Source organism: Coloeus monedula (genome assembly GCF_965178545.1).
Source record: "Coloeus monedula genome assembly, chromosome: 11".
NCBI lineage: Eukaryota > Metazoa > Chordata > Aves > Passeriformes > Corvidae > Coloeus > Coloeus monedula.
In genome coordinates this window covers 14,064,514-14,084,103 of record NC_138791.1, presented here as the reverse complement: position 1 = coordinate 14,084,103, position 19,590 = coordinate 14,064,514, and the positions used below count along the sequence as shown (strand labels likewise).

The 19,590-nt window shown below is 42.6% G+C and overlaps 1 protein-coding gene across 7 annotated transcripts in view; it reads left to right on the top strand.

Annotated features, from left to right (window-relative positions):
• The window catches only part of CADPS (calcium dependent secretion activator), a gene marked incomplete at its 5' end in the record, with an annotated part of 209,926 nt that overhangs the window by 161,807 nt on the left and 28,529 nt on the right, over positions 1-19,590 (top strand). For 5 of the 7 annotated variants that reach the window (XM_082288645.1, XM_082288643.1, XM_082288640.1 and 2 more), the window contains 4 exons: positions 8,786-8,941; positions 11,711-11,858; positions 17,472-17,546; positions 18,609-18,692. In XM_082288645.1, the coding sequence (XP_082144771.1) occupies positions 8,786-8,941; positions 11,711-11,858; positions 17,472-17,546; positions 18,609-18,692 (463 nt within the window). Of the gene's footprint in view, positions 1-5,555; positions 5,703-8,785; positions 8,942-11,710; positions 11,859-16,126; positions 16,142-17,471; positions 17,547-18,608; positions 18,693-19,590 lie in introns of all 7 variants that reach the window. The other 2 variants (XM_082288644.1, XM_082288639.1) reach the window with 2 other exon arrangements.

Here is a 19,590-nt window from a genome sequence, read left to right as displayed (position 1 = left end):
GGTTTTTTCCTTTCTTTTTTGTGCATCCTCAGCATCCGTAAGGATTCTGCCTGCCAAATCTCAGGCTTTTTCTTGACACCTGATCATCCCCTCTGTTTTGAGTGGGGTTAAGTGGCTGGCATTCAGGAGCCTCTCTCACTTTCCATTTGCTGTCTTTGGTCTGCAGGCTAACAGGATTAAAAATCCTAAAAAATCTTGTTTCAAATAAGCAGATGTGACCCAGAAAACATACAAGAAATAGATCTTTCGAGTAGGAGAATGCCATTTTTACAGCCACTCCTTCAAGTGGAATTGCACTTCGAAGTTAGCATTAACTTCAGTTTCAGAGCTCTGCTTTAGTAAAGAATATGTTTGTATTTCCTTGTCTGTTATGAAACAGAAGCAGTTAACTCTGTGTACCTGTTCACCTGGGTCAAGCACTCAATAAACAAATAATTCTGCTTTTTTTTTCTTTTATCAGAAGCTTTTTGCTTTTAAATGACTTTAGGGGGTTAACTGTAGATGTCCATAAGTACTTGGATGTGCTACTTGCCTGTCAAAATGCTTTGTCCCTGAGCATGCCAGCATCTATCATTTCCAAGTTATCTCTGATAGCTGTAAAAGATCTTTTCTTAGTTCTCTTGTGGTGGTTATTCCCTTCTGGAGTTCCAGTTACAGCGTGCTTTGAGCATTGCATCTCCAAGCAAAAGCCCAGGATGGACTCTTGCTCTTACAGACTTCAGTATTTAAAAGATTTCTTCCAGCAGGAAAGTGGGTGCTTTCCACAAGAAGCTTCTGTCCATCTGGTGAAAAGATCCACCATGGGGTTTTTTTCACTAGTTGATATTTTGTTCTTGTGTCTCACACACAAAAGTGTGAGTTGCAAACGCTGGTTCAACACCATGTGACCTGGTGAAGGGAGGCACCAGTGAGTGCCAGAGGGTGGCACATACAGTGCAAAGGAAAAGAGGAGTGTCATTCCTAGGATCTTATGACATTTTTGATGTGCTGTTCAGAACTAAATGTTAAGGCGTCTTCCTCTTTGCCTCCTGGGCAGACCACCTGCTCCTCTTTGTCTGATCGACAGGGAACTTGCAGAGAAATTCAGGTTAGAGACTTACTTTGTTTGATTTGCCCTCCTTTATCTACTGTCTTCTCACCTCACATGTCCATACCGCAGCACAGTTGAATTTTTGGCCATGGATTCTCAAATAGTTTGGACCAGCCAATTCCCAACCAAATTGTGACCTTCTATTGCCACCTCTCCTGCTGAGCTTTTTTGGAAATCAGGATCACTGCAGAATGTTTTTCCACATTCTCTTCTTTGGAGAAAGACCTTCAAGTCTTTCCTCTTCTTTGGAGAAAGACCTTCAAGTTGGCCAGCAAAGACAGATCATCATAACTGACCGTTCCACCAAGCTTGTTGTCCTGGATCTCTACAGTGCATTGTGAGAAGGAAATCTCATTATCTCCTGTTAACCAAGAAATTATTCCACAACACAGAATCTTTTGAAAGGGTTTCTCTGTACTTGTGCTTGCAGTCAAGGCTGAAATATGTAGCCCTCCATAACCTGACCAGATGGCAGTTTGCAAGCATGTATTTCTTCTATTTTCATTGCTGAATACTCTGCACCTTATGCTCTGAGGAGCTAGGTACAGAAATCGCAGTGAGAGAGATACTGTTAAGTACTGAAAAAAATGGGGGGAAAAAGCATTGATGTTATGTGCTTATGAGGGCTCTGTAATCTGCCTCTGCAGAGCTGCTGAATTTGCAGGGGGTCCGTGCCCTATAGCTAGAGCAGCTGGTGCGCTCGTATGAATCCACGCAGAGAAATGTGGAACACTTGTCCTTCGCACAGTCATCCAAGTATGCAGGATACAGAGCAGGTCTGTTCTCTGGTGATTTGAGAGGTCTTGGAAAAGTAGGGTTTGCAATGGGTTTTTTTCATGCTAGCTTCTCGGAGAGCACTGATTTATCTTGCAGCCAGCTGACACGTATGTATGTGTGTCTCTGTGTGTGTGTCTGTGTTGAAAGAAAAATCTTTTTGAGCAAATGCTAAAGCTGGTGCAATGACAACCCATTTCAATGGCTTGACTAGGACATTACTCATTGACCCAGGGCTCTCTCTACCGCTCTGTAGTCCTGGCTTTAGCATCTATTAATTGCTCACTAACTCTTTGCAAAATATTTATAACTGTATCATTAATACAAATGTCAGAACTTGAACATGATTATACTAATCATTTTAGAAGGTTGTACAACTAAAAAATGATAGTGAAAATTGTTTCCCCTTAAAAGAAGCACCGTTGTAGTGAAAGTGAGTATTTTTGTTACTATTCTGGGTGTCAGTCACAGGAGGAGCACAGATTTGACTGCCTACTTCACGATCAAGCTCTTTGCTTCACATCAAGGCTTTTGTGAAAAGATTTGCTCTTGAGCATTTGCTGAGCCTCCACAGTGAGGTTGCAAGTGTTTATAGTGATGGGAGAGACAGGCGTTTGCGTCTTCCATCACTAAATCATTTCAGGCATCCCGTAAGAACTGAGCATTTAGGTGTGGCCAGGGGTCTCGTTCAACTCTGTTCTGAACCCAGGAGACAACTCAGTAAAAATACTGTGATTTTTCTGCCCTCCTTTCATTGCTAGGGCAGCTCTACAGGAGCAGCCGCAGTGCAACTGGATGTGTTCCATGTGATCGGTGCTGCTGTACAGTGTGAGCATTGGGAGGTTGTGCAGGGGTATATTGCCAGTCTGTTTGCACTGAGAATTTCCCAGCAGACAGTCCAGGTGAAAGCCATTTCCACAGCTCACACAAACAAACGGGGCTGAAGCAGAAGATGCCAGGAAAACAAGCAGTGCAGCTCCAGAGCCTGTGTCTCTTATCAAAGGTATCAGGATCCAGTCCTGGAGCTGAGTTGTCTTAAATCAGACAGCCCTCTTCTTGTTGATGCAAATGCCCACATTCCCTGCCTGATGGCTGAGGTTATATTTAGCTGTCTATATTAAATAGGCATGGCTGGCTTCTAGAAACAGTTTCTCATCTTGGACCTGTAGCTTTATGGTCTGAACAATTGCAGGCTTTATGGAACATTTGTTGGTAATATTAATAATTTTTTAGAGGTCTCACTGCAACTGTTAGTCAGATAATTAGATCATTTGAACCTGAAAAAACTATGCATGTCAATTCAGGAGAGTATTTTTTACATTAGTTACTGTATGTTAATATAATATACTCCATTATTTTGCTGTTTCGTTTTGTTCTAAGAGTACTAACGTATTCTTGCAACATACTCTTGCATCAGCAAAATAATGTGTTGTATAAAAGAAATATGTTTCCGTGTGAATATAGTATACTGTTTACTCTAGAAGTCATATTTTATTAATACAGTGTTTTTATTAATATAACACTGTCACTTCTTGAATTTTAATATTAAAACCAAAGGTCCTCTGATTTATGTATTTACCATCTGGCTAAGTTATTTAAGTTGCTTTTCCTTATACATTTATATGTTGTCCACCTCTTGCTATTTCTTTATTTATTCCATATCAGTATCTAACCACATGCACTGCCATTTCTGAAGATTTAACACTCTCTCAATCACTATGGAGTCTATGTCTCATTCAATAGTCATATCATCTTAACAGCAGATACAGTATGAATGGAAACAATGGACAGCTTTGTGATGGTAGTAAATTCTCCTGTTTGCCTGAAAAAGAGAACACACAGATAGCAGGAAGCTAAATCTACTAAGAATCATAGAAATAATTAGAAATAAGAACATAGTTGTGGTTTTTTCACTAGAAAAATATTTTGATTTGTGATATTCCTCCCCAACAAGGGATTTTATTCACAAAGAATGAAGTCTGTTTCCTCAGATTCACCACCAATAACAAGCTGAGCTGTTGCAGAGATGTGGTTCACATTGTCTGTTGTGTTAGGAAACATCTATTCAGTACAGGCAGCTCAATTCCATTAATTTGGGGGTTGATATATAACTAAAATACATATAAATTAAGTGCAAAATATGTCTCAGGGAAGTTACTAACATTTTAATATGCCTTGAAAGACACTGTGTATAACTTGATAGTTTCACAGAAATCCAGATAATGGTGTCCGTAAAGTAACTAATTTAATCCAGGGAAATGGAGAGACCTCCGAAGGTGGCATATCCTGATGCAGTCACGGAGAGCAGGAAAGTTTGGATGCTGAAGCAGTGCCCATGTGCATCAATAGAAAAGCTTTCAGTAGCTTCAGCAGTGCAGGGTGAAGCTGAAATCGTGAATTTCTGATTCCATTTTCACTGAGTCCAAGTAACAGTCTGGTGAAAATGGTGTCAAAGTATCTGGTTTTGTTCCTCACATGGGACTGTGAAACCACCTGTGGGTTGTATACCAGTGAGTCAGTGTTCCTGGGAGAGGGCAGAAATGAGGCATTTCTCTGAAACTGGCCTCTCCTCTGAGGGCCAGGTAACATGTGAGTTGGGTTGAGATTGAGATCTATCTTTTGCTGATTCCCAGATCTCCTGATGTTTTTATTTTGCATGTAGAATATAATTGTGATGAGATACTCATTAAAACAGAATTAGACCAATTGTAACATCTAGAGAGCTAGCACACTGAAATATGTTGGGGTGGATTCCAAACTTTGGGCTTGCAGTGCTGTTGCATGCACCTTGTTCCAGAAGAGATGTTGCATTAAATCATTACAGCTGCCGACTTCTTAAAAATCTCTAGTGGCATAACAGTTGCACATTTGAAAATACTGATTGAAGTAATGATGCCCAAGTACACATACTTCATATTAACCTTTGAATATCTTAATCACCTCATAGCCCACTTCCAGCTATGAAACAGTCACATACTAGTCCTTATTTATTTACAAAGTGCAGATCATTCACAGGGCACAAATAGTAGGGCTGGACAATCCTTTTCTCTGCACCCAGGAATGCAAGGGACGATCAGGGCACAGTCTTCACAGAGGAAGAACCTTGTAGTTCACTGTTTCATCGCTCCAGATTAGCCCATCTTTATTTGTAGAGGGTCCAAGATAGAGAGGTTTTGCAGCAAAATTGCAACTCCATTGAACTTGGTGGCGAGAAAAACTCTTATGGCTGGAATTCCAGACTCTGTTTATTATTTCAAATTCCAGTTCCTTAGCAGATCTCTGAGTTTAGCTCTTTCATTCAAGCCTGTGTGTAAGAACTGAGACTCTTCCTTAAAAGAGAGGTTTTTTTGAAAGAAAAGCTGCTCTCTGCACTTTGAAATGGTATCAGGACTTGAAGGTGTAGTTATTTTCACAGGTGTTTGAGTTTCTGTTAATTTGCTACTTTGTGATTCTTCTTTTCATTCTGGTTTGCTTTTTTGGTTTTTTAAGCAATTTGAATTTTATAGCAGACTGCAAACACAGTACGTTTAAGCTTCCATACTCATGCTTCTTTCTGATATGTTTTGCTTTGGTTTTTTAACTGTCCTCATGCTGTGAACTTTGCAGATTTGTTTCTGAGTGTCATGTGCTTCTGCTACATCGGCATTGTCACTGTTATGGTATTTTTTCTTTCTGTCTGTTTCTTCCACAGGAGTTTAACAAGTAATCTGCCCAATGTGAATCTACCAAATGTGAATCTCCCTAAAGTACCAAATCTACCAGTTAACATCCCACTAGGCATCCCACAAATGCCTAGCTTTTCTGCACCGTCATGGATGGCTGCTATTTATGATTCTGAGTGTGTATTCAGTTCAAATTAGATCTCATTTAAATTTAAAGTGATCTTGGCATGGATATGTATTGTTTGTTTCTGTGCATTACATAAAACTTTAAAGAGTGATACAGTTAATTAGATGCTTTCTGAATGAGACACCAGTGAATTTCTGGCATGTGTATTTTGAGGGGTTTTTTGTATAAACCTTGAAAATTTGTCTCAACTCCCACTGAGAGTTTGAGGAAGTATCTTGCTTTACAAAATAGCTGTCAACACTGGGGCATGGTCTGAGTAACATACAAACCACAGAACTTATAATGTGACATTATGTGTCTCAAGCAAACAGTTTTGTTCAAAAGAGAAGATGAACCAATTTCAATGCCAGTCAACCAATTTCTGTGGACCAGATGTAGATCTAAAAATGAATTTTATTTAATACAAGCTCTGCATTTCCCAGGTAATTTTTGTCTTGATTTTGATGAAGCAGTCTAAGAAAGAGGAGCACCCTGTAACAGGTTTTATTCGTGTTGGGGGATGTCCCAGAGAGCAATGAAAGCTCCATAGCCTTCATTACTGCCCAAATAATGCCATGACCAACTAAAGAAAGATATTTTCAATGTGCGTTTCAGATTATGGCTTGGAAAATAGTGTCAAAGCAGTCACTCTTGTAGGAGCCTTTCACTCTGTGCTCCCAGGTTCCTGTCAGAGTGTCCCAGGGTGTGTGTGTGAAACTCAGGGGGAACATGCCACAAATCCCCAGCACAGATTAGGCAAGTTCTCTTACAGGAGGTTTCCCACTGAGCAGTGTGGAGGGTGGTACGCAGTGGGCTCAACCCAAATCTCATCATTTGAGGTAGCTCATTTCTCAAGATGTCCTATCATGGGAACTGTTACTTGTCCATTCTCCTTCTAAAATCCTAGAGAGTTATTTAGGGTTGGCATAGGGTGGTCTCAGTCAGCACTATGGTGCTTTTCCCTTATCCTCTCAATAGATAAAACTGAAGAACTCCCCCAAGAATCCCCTGTTCACTGTTACTGAAACACCCTCGGTTACATCTACACCTGGAGTCCACCAGAACGCCTCTGCCATTAGTCTGGCACAGGCAGGATTGCAGAGCACTGGTAATGAATGAAAGTAAAGAAAACACTGATGTGAGATCTTTTAAAATAGATTTTAAAACCTTTTAAAATATTGGCTTGGTTGTTTATGTTTCAAAGCCATACAACTCATATTCATGCTAAGATAGTTATATTAAAGGCTAGCTTAGGCAGTTGTCTGTAAAGAGTACCCGAAAGTTTTAATCTTTCTCTGTGCATGCTTTGTGGTATTGCCCTTGAAAAGATAAGAATCATGTAATGACAGAAAATTGGATAATTCCTCTGAAAATGCTTGAGCATCAATGGTATATTGCAAGCCGCCTGCGTGATTAGAGTAATTGTGGTGCTCCCGAGCAAAATACGAACAGTGCATTTTGGAAATGAATATACTATATTGTTTACTTGAATGGAGTCCTAATCAAAAGTGAGAAAAAGACTGAGAATAATTCTTTAAAATTTTTGAAACCAAACGGATGTCATAATATTGCTGTAGTAAATACCAATTATTATATTTGTACACATTTAATCACTTAAAATGTAAATTCATACAGTTCCAACACTGGGTTTAGACTGTTAAAGCTTGCTTACACCCAAGCACAGGTTTGAACTAAAAACTGGTGGTAGATGAACATTTGAGACTGTTGTCCAAACTGGTCCCCTGGCTAAAGCAAATGCCTGATTCTTTATCTTTTCATCTCCCTGGTTTCCTTTTATGCACCCTACCCCTCCATCAAGGACATGTTACCTGTTGCTTAGTGTCAGATATGTTTCTCCTACAACTAAGATAATTCATTCTTTATCTCGTTGATTCTGCTAGCCCAGTATCCCACAGGACCCCTCTGGCATGTTGGGACTACAGCTCTCACCTGGGAGTAGCCCTCTTTGCATTAGTTCCAAGCTCCTCTAGCATTAACTCAATGCAGCTGGCATCTGTCACAATAGAAACACCCTCCCTCATCTGTTTCTATAGATGATGTCAGCACAAGTGGTAATGCATGGTGTGTTAAATACCTTATAAATTACTGTGTTAGCATTAGTGGTATGCGAGGAGGGGGTTGAAACTCTTGAAGCTCCCTTGGTAATTGTTCTGATAAAAAAAAAAGTGAGGGAGAAGAGGAGAGGGAGAGAAAGGGGTTATGGATGCATAAATTTCTCTGCACAAACAGAGTGCAATCCAGTCCTGTATTTTTATTCTGTAAGTGGAGGTTTGAGATATAATTATACTGTGAAAAGAGCTGGTGTAGCTACACACTGCAGGACCAAAGACTTCCATCTGGGCAGGGGTGTGGGTACCAGAATATATGCTTGTGAAAGAAATTGAGAATTTTGTGGCAGATCAAAGTTGCAAAATAAATTTTTAAAAATGTAAATTTGTTGTCCTATAATTGCATTTGCAAAGAGAAGGCTGCAGTGGTAAATCCTGCCGAAACTCCTGGATATGAGATGTACCCTTAGCTCAATTGACTTACCCCAATTTTTTTTCAGCTGTTCAAGAGATAAAGTGTGTCCTCGCTCACCACTTGTTAGCACTGTCCCTTACCTGGAAATAGGGCTGTACTGGGGGGACAAAGCAAACTCAAGATATAATTTGGAGGGGGGAGAATTGCATGAAACCCTAAATCTTAATAACTGCATACAGCCTAGTATGGCAGTTATTATTGATCAAGGATTTTCTCCCACAGTTCCTGGCCTTAATTCTTAATAATCACATACGTTAATGTGGTTATTAACTAAGGCTGATTTTTACCATACACACGTTCTTCCCGTTAATATGTGTAACTCATAATGTTGTCTTACTCATCTGGTCTGGAAAGTTTTGTGGGTGATGACGGCAAGGTAGATTAGGCAACTGTATGGTAAAACTCAAAATCCTGATGGTGGAGATGGCCAGCGTTGTCCTGTGTATGAAACTGCTGTCTGCCTTACACTTGTTGCAGGAATGGTCTCCACATCAGGTTGCAAAGACCGTGATGCCACTTTTGACTTTTGTTCTCATTTTGCCCTGCCAGCAATGGATCAGGCACCTCAGAAGATATGTTCTGGAAACTTGATGCCCTACAGACCTTCATTCGGGATTTGCACTGGCCTGAGGAGGAGTTTGGGAAACACTTAGAGCAGCGCTTGAAGCTTATGGCGAGTGACATGATCGAGTCCTGTGTGAAAAGGTAGGTGCCCATGAGCAAGCTCCTGTTTCTCACAGGAGCTCACAGGATGCAAAGCCTAATCCACCCTAGAACTGGAATTCACCCCATTGCTGTGAAATGTGGCACTTCTCTGTTGACACTCTGGAGAGTGCTTATTCACAATAAGGCAATAAATCACCCATTCTTTTGGGCTTTGTAGGTAATTACTTATTTTCAGTGCTGCACGTGAGGTCAGATATTTGTAAATGCAGGTTGGTGTGATGATGCTGAATGCTGAAGGCATAGCCATAAGAAAGATCCCAGCGCCCACCTAAAAGACACAGATACATGAAAAAAAAACGAGAAAAAATGATTTTAAAAGTGGGATAGTGTGTTGCTTGGCACACAGGTTTCACGTCTGCCGTTGACTGGGAAAAGCTGTTGTATCATCAGCCACATTATAGTATATAGTTACCTGCAGATCTTCCAAAACAGAAATATCTTTAAGCAAATTATAGACATATTGGCAGCTGTCATTTCGAAAGCAAAATATTGAAGTTAAGTTTCCAACTTTTCCACAGGAGTTTATGTCCATTTGCATTGGAGGTAATGAGGCAAGAAGAAAAAATGAACTTTGTATTTCATTGTGCAAAAATTCATAGAAAATGAGATGAACCAAAGAAAAAATGGATGCCAAATACAGCTGATACATGCTAATATTAACTGCAGCGTGTGATGTGGCTGTTCTGTACTGCAGCTTTCTGGCCACTCTGCAAGTGTGAGTGTGGCATTTATTTTCAGTACGATCCTCACCAGCCGGATGTGCAGTGTCAGCACAGGGGAAGGCACGTTCAGTCCCTGAAATGCAGGCAGGAAGGCAGACAGCTCAAGGTTTATTCTCTCACCATTCTGGAATAAACCCCAGTGCATTTTAAGTGCAATGAGATGCATTGCACTTAATGTCTTTGACATTGAGCAGTTTATTGCAGCAGCTCATCTTTGGTCCTGTGTCTGGCACAAATACTGAGCTTCATTTGTCCTCCAGTTGTCAGGCTGTCCTTTAGGAGAAAACCCAGTGCTGAAGCTCTGCTCGCTGCTCTGCCCCAGCACCACCTGCAAAACTTATTTTCTATTTTTTTTCTTTTCACTTGGAGCTGAGGCTCCTTTGCTGTCCCTGCAGCACAGTTATAGCTGCAATGATCTGTAAAAATCAGACCAAGTTAGCTCAGCTGAGATAACTGGGAAAAATAAGGAAATTTCCAGGTACATCTAAAGAAGGGCTTGTGTGCCTGGAAGCCAGGTTTTTTTCCCTGATTTGCCTGAACCTTTCTACAAATGTGTTGCCCCTCTGTAAAAACCTGGCCCAGCTTGTATTGGTACAACTATATATAATGGTTGTGAGCATAAGTAAGTAGGAACATACTCCTTTCCATGAGGAGATGGAAAATCCCAGTCTTCTTGGGTCCTTTCAGTAATTATCAAGATTCTAGTCCCCGAGTCCAGGCTAAATCTGGCACTGGTAATTAAATCAGTTCAAATGCCACTGCTGATGTAAACCAATATGCTGCCTTCCCTATTTATATCACCTGCAAACAGGGCCTGGCTAAGGTTTCTTTAGCGATTTCAGTTTGACACAACATTTTTCTTCACGTCTGTCTCTGAACTGTTGAATCCATGGAGGAGCCACCCTGCCTTCCACACTGGGTTGTATTTTGGGGCTGTCAGGAAAGCAGCCCATGCAAGGAAGGCCTGTTAACTAATAAATCCAGGCAGAAGGACCTGTATACCAGCTCAGATCTGATCCCAAGAATGGGAGCTTTATGTTCGTAAATGAGTTTTCATTTGCATAACCCTTGGGGGATTGTTCAAGTACAGAATTACTCCTGAGCTGCAGCTGATATTATTTGTTATTTCTAAATTGAAGCTCCTATGTTAATTTATTGGCAGATTCTGTCTGATGTGATAATTCTTCTGTGTTAGGTTAGATTAGTGAAGTACCTCTGGAATATGAAGAGGGGCTCTGAAGAAAGCCAAGGCAGTGCTCACCTCACTGGAAAGCATTCCTGTGTTATACTCACAAATGCCTTGGTATTTAAAATATGACACAGTATCATATTTTGTAGGTTTTAGTCTGATGAAGCTTTTCATGTATCATGGTTTGTTACTGCCAGGGATGTCAAATTTGATCTCAGTGAAACCTCAGGAGAGCAGGGAGGTGTGTGATGCAAGTGTGTTCATATGCACATGACTCTGCCCGTGCATGCTTTGCAGACGTATTCTGGTGAATTTGTGTGGTGCAGGGAAACCACTTCTGTGAACTTGCAAGTCAATTAAGAACGTCCAGCCAGCAAATACTATCATACCACCATAAATGCAATGATCTGGCAGTGTCTTTTCAGTCAAGAAAGGAAGGAGTTTCTGTTATTTGTGGTTGATATCAGGGAGCAATAGGAGCTTCCTTTAGTATGCCAGGCTGTGGTTATCAATCAGCTAATGCAATCAAATTAAAGATATGTATTGACACTGCTGTTTGTAACATCATCACACTGTTTATCAAGCATAAGGGAGTCACAGTTTCCCTGAAACTGTTGATCACTTCATAAATAGTGTCTATTCTGGAAAGGGGGTTTCTTTTTAAAATGGAAAATAATTTTTAGAAAAAACACATTTGTAACAATTGCGTTATGGCACTCCCAGCAGCATTCAGCTTTCTGGCTTCTCAAACTCCTCTCAGTGTTGTTTCACATTATTATTATTGGCTTCAGTATGTTTAAAAACAACCGAAACATCTTTTTCTACTTTCCTTCACAGAACAAGGATTGCATTTGAAGTAAAACTGCAGAAAACCAGCCGATCAACAGATTTCCGAGTCCCTCAATCAATATGCACCATGTTTAATGTCATGGTGGATGCCAAAGCTCAGTCTACAAAGCTTTGCAGTATGGAAATGGGCCAAGAGGTAAAATGCAGGTTCTTCCTTTCACAGCTTTTAAAGGCAATGCCATGAAATTTCCTGTCTCCTGTTGTGCTCGTTTCCAAAACGTTGTATCGTTTGTGGGTTTAGCCTTCCATAGAGAGTGTGCAGATGAATGTACAGGGGGTTGCTCTCAAATCTAATGAATAGAAACAATTGGAATCCCTGTCACTTATGAGTGGCTTTTTGCAAGGACTGTGGTATGCATATGGTATCTCTCGAGCTTGGTTGTTGCATGACGACCATATAAATTGAGTCATTAACTGCACCTTGGAGCCAGGTGTCGGCAACACGCTTTCTGTGTATGGCTATTTTCTGTAGACAAACATAAGGAAAGCAGAACTGCCAAGTTGGTGCTGTGATGCATGTAAAGGAAAAAAAACCCCAACAAAACTACAAAAATAAATAACTTCCAAAAGTAGATTGAAATTCTGGCTGCTTTGCCTTTCTCAAGTACTGGCTGTAATCAGCACACTTGATCATTCTGGATTTCCAGGTTCATAATGACTCAAGTTCCCAAACAACAAATCTGTTTTAATTAATTGCTGATTTTTATTTTCTTCTGAAGCCATAGTTGCAGGTTCAAGTTTCTGTGAATTGATCTATGAATTAGAAAGACATGGCAAACTGGAATGAATTAAATGCATCAGAATGCTCATTTTGCTCCAGTGACTTCAAGTCAAATTGAATATTCATATACCAGTCTAGAATAAATTCACAAATGCTGTTCGGCTCACCTATTCCGCTGCTTGTCAGCATTTCCTAGATATGTCTTTTCACTACAGCTTTTCATGGTCAGATTTTGCAGTGAATCACTGCTAGTTGTTCCTGTGTTTTTTCAGTTGTTCACCTCAATTGGTTCCTCTGAAAGAACTTGCTCCAAAGGCCACTGGATGCAGCAGGGCTCTCTCCCCTAATGTCAGTGGTGTTTGGATCAGATTCAGCTGTTCTTTTTATTTTTCTTCTACATATTTCAGTTATGACATTTTATTTGCGACACTCACCTTGTAAGAGTTTTCAGACTGCCCATCATAGGTCTTCCCTTGTCCTCCAGGTCAGCTGAAGCAGATCTTGAGTGGGCTTTTGTTGTCCAAGCCTGGACATGAACTTCTCTACCATTTTCTGTTCCATACTCATACCCGTTTGTCTCCCCCAATCCCTCAGCCTGCAGCTGCTGCAGCATCTACCCTGGCAGTGCCCCGTCAGCTGGGAAGGTCCATGTTTGCAATGCTCCCCACTGCAAACCAGGATCAAGCCCTTTTACAGGCACAGTCGCTGGGGACAGGGAGATTTTGGAGATCACGGAGACTCTGATATCATGACAGAGGAGGCTCATTGCATTCATTAAACTGTCAGGTTAAGTATTCAGATGGCACAAGACCGATAACATCAGCTGTGCCCAAGTATCATGTGACCAGGCACTCACTGCATCTTTCCATGCTGACTTGTGATACTCTCTGCTTGCCACAGTTTCCTCCAAATTCTGAGCATCAGAACTGCAGGTTCGGCCTGACTCAGACTGCAGGAGACAGGGGAGCAGGCAGCCACGCAGTTGCTGCTGGGCTGCAGCTGCAATCAGCTGCAAATCTGCCTGTGCCACTTACAGGAGGTGTTTGGTGCAGCAGCTCAGGGACAGCTGAACTCCTGTGGCAAGCAACAGTTGCTGGGACATGAGGTTTTTAACAGATAGCTAAACTAATAGACCTGTAAAGCCGATGTAAATTGTTGGTGCATAATTTACCATTTAGGGCTGCTGTATTTTATACACCCTCCCTTTTTCTTTCTTTTAATGAGTGTTACTACCTCCCCCTCCATTCACTCGTGCCACTCCGTGTTTTTGGCTATCTCCATCTCCTCTTCTTGAAGCTGTCCAAACCTGTGTGCCAAGAAGGTCAGGCTGAGGGGTGCAAAAGTTCACATATAGATCTGTCATTACAACCTAGGAGGGGAGGACAAAATGCCACCCCACCTCTTCCAATCCCGTTGGAAATGATGAGACAGTCAGATAGGCAGCAGAGGCATGGGAACCTGGGTTTCCAGCCTGTGTCTTTCTCAGTAGTATGGGGAGTTGTCTGTGGTCTGTGCCTCACTGAGTCCCTCTGTGACCCCATCTCTGGTGTGTAGCAGCTGCACACGTCAGTAAGGGGAGGAATGAACAGGCAGGGAGGGGTATAAACTCTCTGATGGGACCATCCATCAGTGCCACAGCCAGCACATGGCTCCTCCAGCCCATGTCCCTGTGCAGACAGTTCAACGGCAGCAAAAAGGGCTCACGCTGCTCACCACAGTGTTCAGGCAGGGTCTTTGGCTTAGACCTAACCAGAGAAGACATTTTTGTTAGAAACAAACCACTGATTTCTCTGACAGTTCAGTCTGTATGTGGGCAGAGACTCTCTCGACACCTTCCTTGACTTTGCTGTGTGGATTCCCTCCCACCCCAAAGGCCTTCCCTTTCACACTACCTTCAGCCACACTCACTTTAGCAGATATTTGAATGCATTTTGCGAGCATTACCCTGTGAAACAAACACCCATCATTTCATTCCATTTCCTTGTCTCTAAAGGCAGCTGTTAAAACATTTGGTAAACATACTTTACCATCTTAAATATTTATTTTTCCTCTGAATTTTTAATACATCTAAGGGGATAAATGTATGTATTAAATGTTTCTCAGTTGGTCTAGTATGTTTCTATTTAATATCTAAGGTCAGATGGTCCTTAGAGAAATACAACGTACACACAATCTGTTACATGACAAGGCAAGATACTCATCACATAAAGTCAAGTTGAATCATTGTAGTGCACTGATTATGGATTGTAATAATTGAGCTAATAGAAAGCTGTGATGAACTTGATCGAGAGTGGGGGCTACGCTGCGTAAAGCAAACCAGCTCTGCGATCTTTAACCTTGAGTGTTTTCATGAGGAATGTGGAAGGAGCTGTCGGAATTGCTGGTTTTGTGAGCCAGGCATCTCTAGCAGCACCAGGCACTCGCTTTCCAAACCGCCACCATCTCTGACCCTGTCCTGGCCGAGGCTCCCCTTCCTGAGGTGGACCTGGGGCTGTGGCACTGGTGGCACAGGGTGCACATGGCTGTGGCTGCCTGGGGCAGGCCCTGTCCTGCATGGTAACTGCCAGGGCACCAGGGCTCGCTCTGCCCTGGGGATTGCGGCTGCGATGGGAATGAGCACTCAGGGTACTGCTACACCACCTTGGTGCATGCACAGGCTCCTCTCCTGCTCTCAGAGCTGTGGTTTTATTCCATTGGGGCTCTTACTTGCTTTTGAAACAAGCTTGTAATTGAACATGCATCAGTCAGTGCATTTCACAGTGGATTGCTTTGCACACAGCTAGTCATGTTTGAGATCAAACTCATGACTTACTTGATGAAAGCAGTTAGCTGAATGCTTGTTTGCAAAGTTTTACACACACAAAAAATGCGGTTGCAGAAGGAAAACATCATGGGAGAGACACCCCTTCTCCATTTCCCTTAGGAAGTCCTGGCTGTGTCTGCCAAGCACATCAGCAGCTTCTACCTGTACCACGCTGTTACAGGTCCCTGACACCCCACAGCTGCATTCCAGCTGTGCTGGGAAAGGCCAGGTCAATCCTGGGAGCTGATAAGGCCTAGCTCTGCATTAAAGATTAATCATAACTATGATCCCGTAAGGGACTTGTGTATGTCTTGACCTGCAAAGCAGGACATGGGAATGAAAGCTGCCAGTGCAAGTATCACCCGCTTATTTGTGTATGTTTTTCCCCCGCGTGGGCCCAGCAGATCGCAGCCTGTGGCATGGCGGTGCCAGTTTGTCCTCGTGTCCAGGTGAGGCTTTGAGTGCCCCCAGCCACGCCTTGGGCTGGGACGTGCTGTGCCATGTCCCCTGCCCTGGCCCTGCCACCCCAGTGAGGGCTGTGCGGCTGCCCCGAGGCTGAACCCTGCCTGTCGACAGCCGGTTCCCTTCCTCTTCAGAGCCAAATAAAACCATAAGAGAGTCAGGTGTCAGCTACAATCCGGTCCCTTTGCACTGTTTTACTGCCTGCAAATCCTACAGGTAGCGATCTCTGGTATTTCAGTGAACGGAGGTTTTGACCCCATTTCATTTTCCATTGCTTATTGTTTCTGTGCATGATGCTGCTGTTCTCATACGTCTCTTTTTTTAAAAGATTTTGGTTTATTTATTGTTTATCTTCATATGTTCTTTTTCCTGTCTTTTGCACTTTCCTCTTTATTTCTGTCCCCAATCATCTGAAAAGTTTGCAAAAGAGTGGGTAAGTCTGTCCTACTTTTATTTTCTTTTTCCCAAATTCCTATATTAATGTTACTTCCGTAGAAAAAAATCCCCAAACTGTAGAGCAGTTCAGAGTACTGATCAGACACTGAGACCAGCAGCTAGCATTTGTAAAGCCCTCACAGTCTTCCTTCCCAAAGTCTGATTAGTATTTAAAGCAGATTTGTCTCTTTCAATGTGATTTGATGTTAACATTTTAAAACAATATTAATGCCAAGTGGTAATGAATATAGTGACTAGCACCAATGCTTGAAATGTTTGACTGAAAAATCAAATGTTTTGTGTTGGAAAGCAGTCATAATCAGGATTTTCTCAGTCCATTGAAAATAAGAATATACTGTATGTTTTCACTAATTAAATCTTGTATTGGAAACAGGTCTTTTCTAAATTAGTAGAAGACTGTATTTTAGTACCTATTCTAGCCATATTGCAGCTGATTGCGTCAGAGCTCCCAAGCTGAGCAAGGTTTGGCGTGTGCAGAAATTGGGTTGAAGACTCAGAAACGCTGGTGCTCCAGGCACAGGCCTTGGTCAGCCAGTGCTGAGCTACTGCCACGGGATCTGCCGTTGTCCAGGGCTCAGGGCTGCACTGCCTGCTGGCTTTTGCATGGGACAAAAAGGCTTGTCATGGTTTGTTGGGTGGTTTTTAAATCTATCTCACAGTATAAAACAGCAAAGTGTTTGAACGAGTGCTTAACTTGAGCCATGTGCCTGCTGAACCTAGGGTAACACAGGTTCAGCTGCTTTGCTGCAGTAGGTGGGAAGGGTGCAGCACCATTCCCCATGGTTGAGCCCACTGCAAGCTCCCCTGAAACAGCACATCCTCCCCATTCCCATGCTGAGGGCTGGGTGGTTTGTGGTGCCCTGGGAAAGGGCTGCCTATTCCCCTCCAGCAGCAGGTGTATCCCGTTGTCCGCTGCAATCCATGTGCAAGATGGGCAGGATAGTGCCCATGGAAGTGGAGCAAAGGGACTTCGGAGTCTCTAGGAGCACTAGGTGCTGGTTCTCACAGGGATGGTAGAGCCTCCCCTCTGACATCCACACATGGCTTCCAGAGCTGCGGGCACACAGAAGAGGGCAGGGTTTGCCCTGCTTCAAAACTGATGCAGGATTTTCCTGAATTCAGGGTCTCTCCTACAAGTGTAAGTAGTCACTGGCTACTGCAGTGGGGCCGAGGGTAATAAGCTGCATAATTCTTTGGTTTAATACTATATATTGTGGCTTACCAAGGGAAGAGACTGACAAGTGTAGAGCTGTTGGCTGTGATCAATGCTAATACTTTCCTCCCCCTCTCCTTTTATTTTTCTTTAGCACCAGTACCATTCAAAAATAGATGAACTAATTGAGGAAACCGTCAAAGAAATGATAACACTCCTAGTGGCAAAGGTAACCCTCGGCTTCAGGTGAAGTGATTCACTGTTAACATTGCATCTTTAATATGTGCGTTTCCATTAAAATGTGTCACATTAGGATGTTGAATTGGCTTCTTGTTTCTCACAGGCAAGATCATACATCTCCCAGTCCTTTCATGGTGACTCTTTGTTGATTAGAAACTGCGTGAGATGTAATACTCTGCTAGCAGGATTGCCATACTGGGCCAGAAGTGGCTTTAAGGAATGGGTGTTATGTTAAAGGGGATGGTCTGCATCACCTCACGGCACTGGGGTTAGCTGCAGTCAGGGGGTGGCACTGCTAAATGCTGCTGCAGAGCCATTGGGGTGGCATGCAGAGGTGGTCACCACTCCTACACATGAGGTTGTGTGGACAAAATAGCTCATCTTGTGCAAGATCACCATATGCTCTTCCAAGAAATTAATTTAGAGGTGACAGTAGTGGGAAATACATTTGAAAATGTCAGGTTTAATTGTTTGGAAATTGTTTTTTATCAGAGTCAGCTCCTGTAGCTCAGCTGCCAGCATTCCCCTTGGGTGGTTGTGTAGGTCTGGTGTGTTGTGCTAACACGGAGGGGAATTGGAATGTAAGGAAAAAGATGGTGGGGTGTGTTTTCCTCTAGTTTCAAACTTTCTGAGAACAAGTCATCCCTATTATACAGTGGAGACCTTTAAACATGATCCGCCAACATATGCCAGTTCAATTCTTCTGCAAGAATACCCAGCTAGCTGCATGCTTGCCATTGCATACTGGGAGCAGGAACCAGAGCCTTCCCCATCCAGAGAGGCTCTGCTGGATTCCCCACACACTGCACCCACCTTCTGTCCCCTGCACCACCCAGGACACTGAGGGGTGATTCCCAGTCAGCAAGAGGTGCACCACGGCAGCCAAAAGGAAGCCCTGCATTCTCCCCACTCCCTGCCCACTGTGCTCAGGGACAGGTGGTCCATTCCTTTGGCAATGCTGAGAGGTCCACTGGCTTCTTTGAGGGTGATGCAGATTTTTACACCTTTTTCCAACTATTAAAAATAATTGCAGTATTTTTTGTCTTCATAGTTTGTCACCATTTTGGAAGGAGTTTTGGCCAAACTGTCTAGATACGATGAAGGAACTTTGTTTTCTTCATTCCTGTCATTTACTGTAAGTACAGACCATCATTTCCTTTCTTTTTTTCTTTTTTTTTTTTCCTGAGTTGTAACCTCCTGCCCTCCCAGGACTAGATCAGCTACCTAATATTTATTCCATTCTGTGATGTTTGATCACTTTAACCCCCACATGAATTGACAAATAACCTGTATGAAGATATACAGCACATAAATACCCCAGATGCACAGAGTAAAGCCATCTCCATCCATTGTTCAGCTTGGTGAAGTTTATTCTGTAGAGGATACATATGAAGATGAAAAAAACCATTGCACTGTACATGCAATTTGCTTCATTGTCACTTCACATGACAGGTGTGTTCCTCTCAGTCTTCTGGCCATAACAGTGACCATCTTACATAGTAAACAGCAAAATAAGGGAGACCTAGGGCATGCCTATGTGTTTCTAAAAGAGAACAAGGTAGAGTAAATGCCATGAGGTCACGAAGCACAAGGTGCCTCTCATGCCGTATTTCTCCCTAGCACTGAGGAACCAATCCACAGCTCACCAGGTATTTCCTAGCAAGGTATAGGACCAGGCCAATATCTGTGCAAAACTGGCCTCAATATCCAGCAATGATACAATTTGAGCTGTATTCCAGAAAGTGTTGTGACAGCTTCTTAGGATGAACACATGGCAGCTGATTTCCAAAGGTCTTCTGAAAATGCATGTGCCAGAAAGTTTACAAGAATGTCTCTATGCAAGCAGGACTTCACTCCTCTCAGCTCACAGACAGCTGTGCACATGAATGCCTGAGGCTGGGCTGTTTGGAAAGTTGTGTTCATGTTTCACACCCCAGCCCTGTTGCCTTCACGTGCAGCCTCTCCTGCACTCACTTGTTCACAGAGACTGGGCAAGAGGCAGAAGGCACTTCTCTGCAAACTGGGAAGGCTTT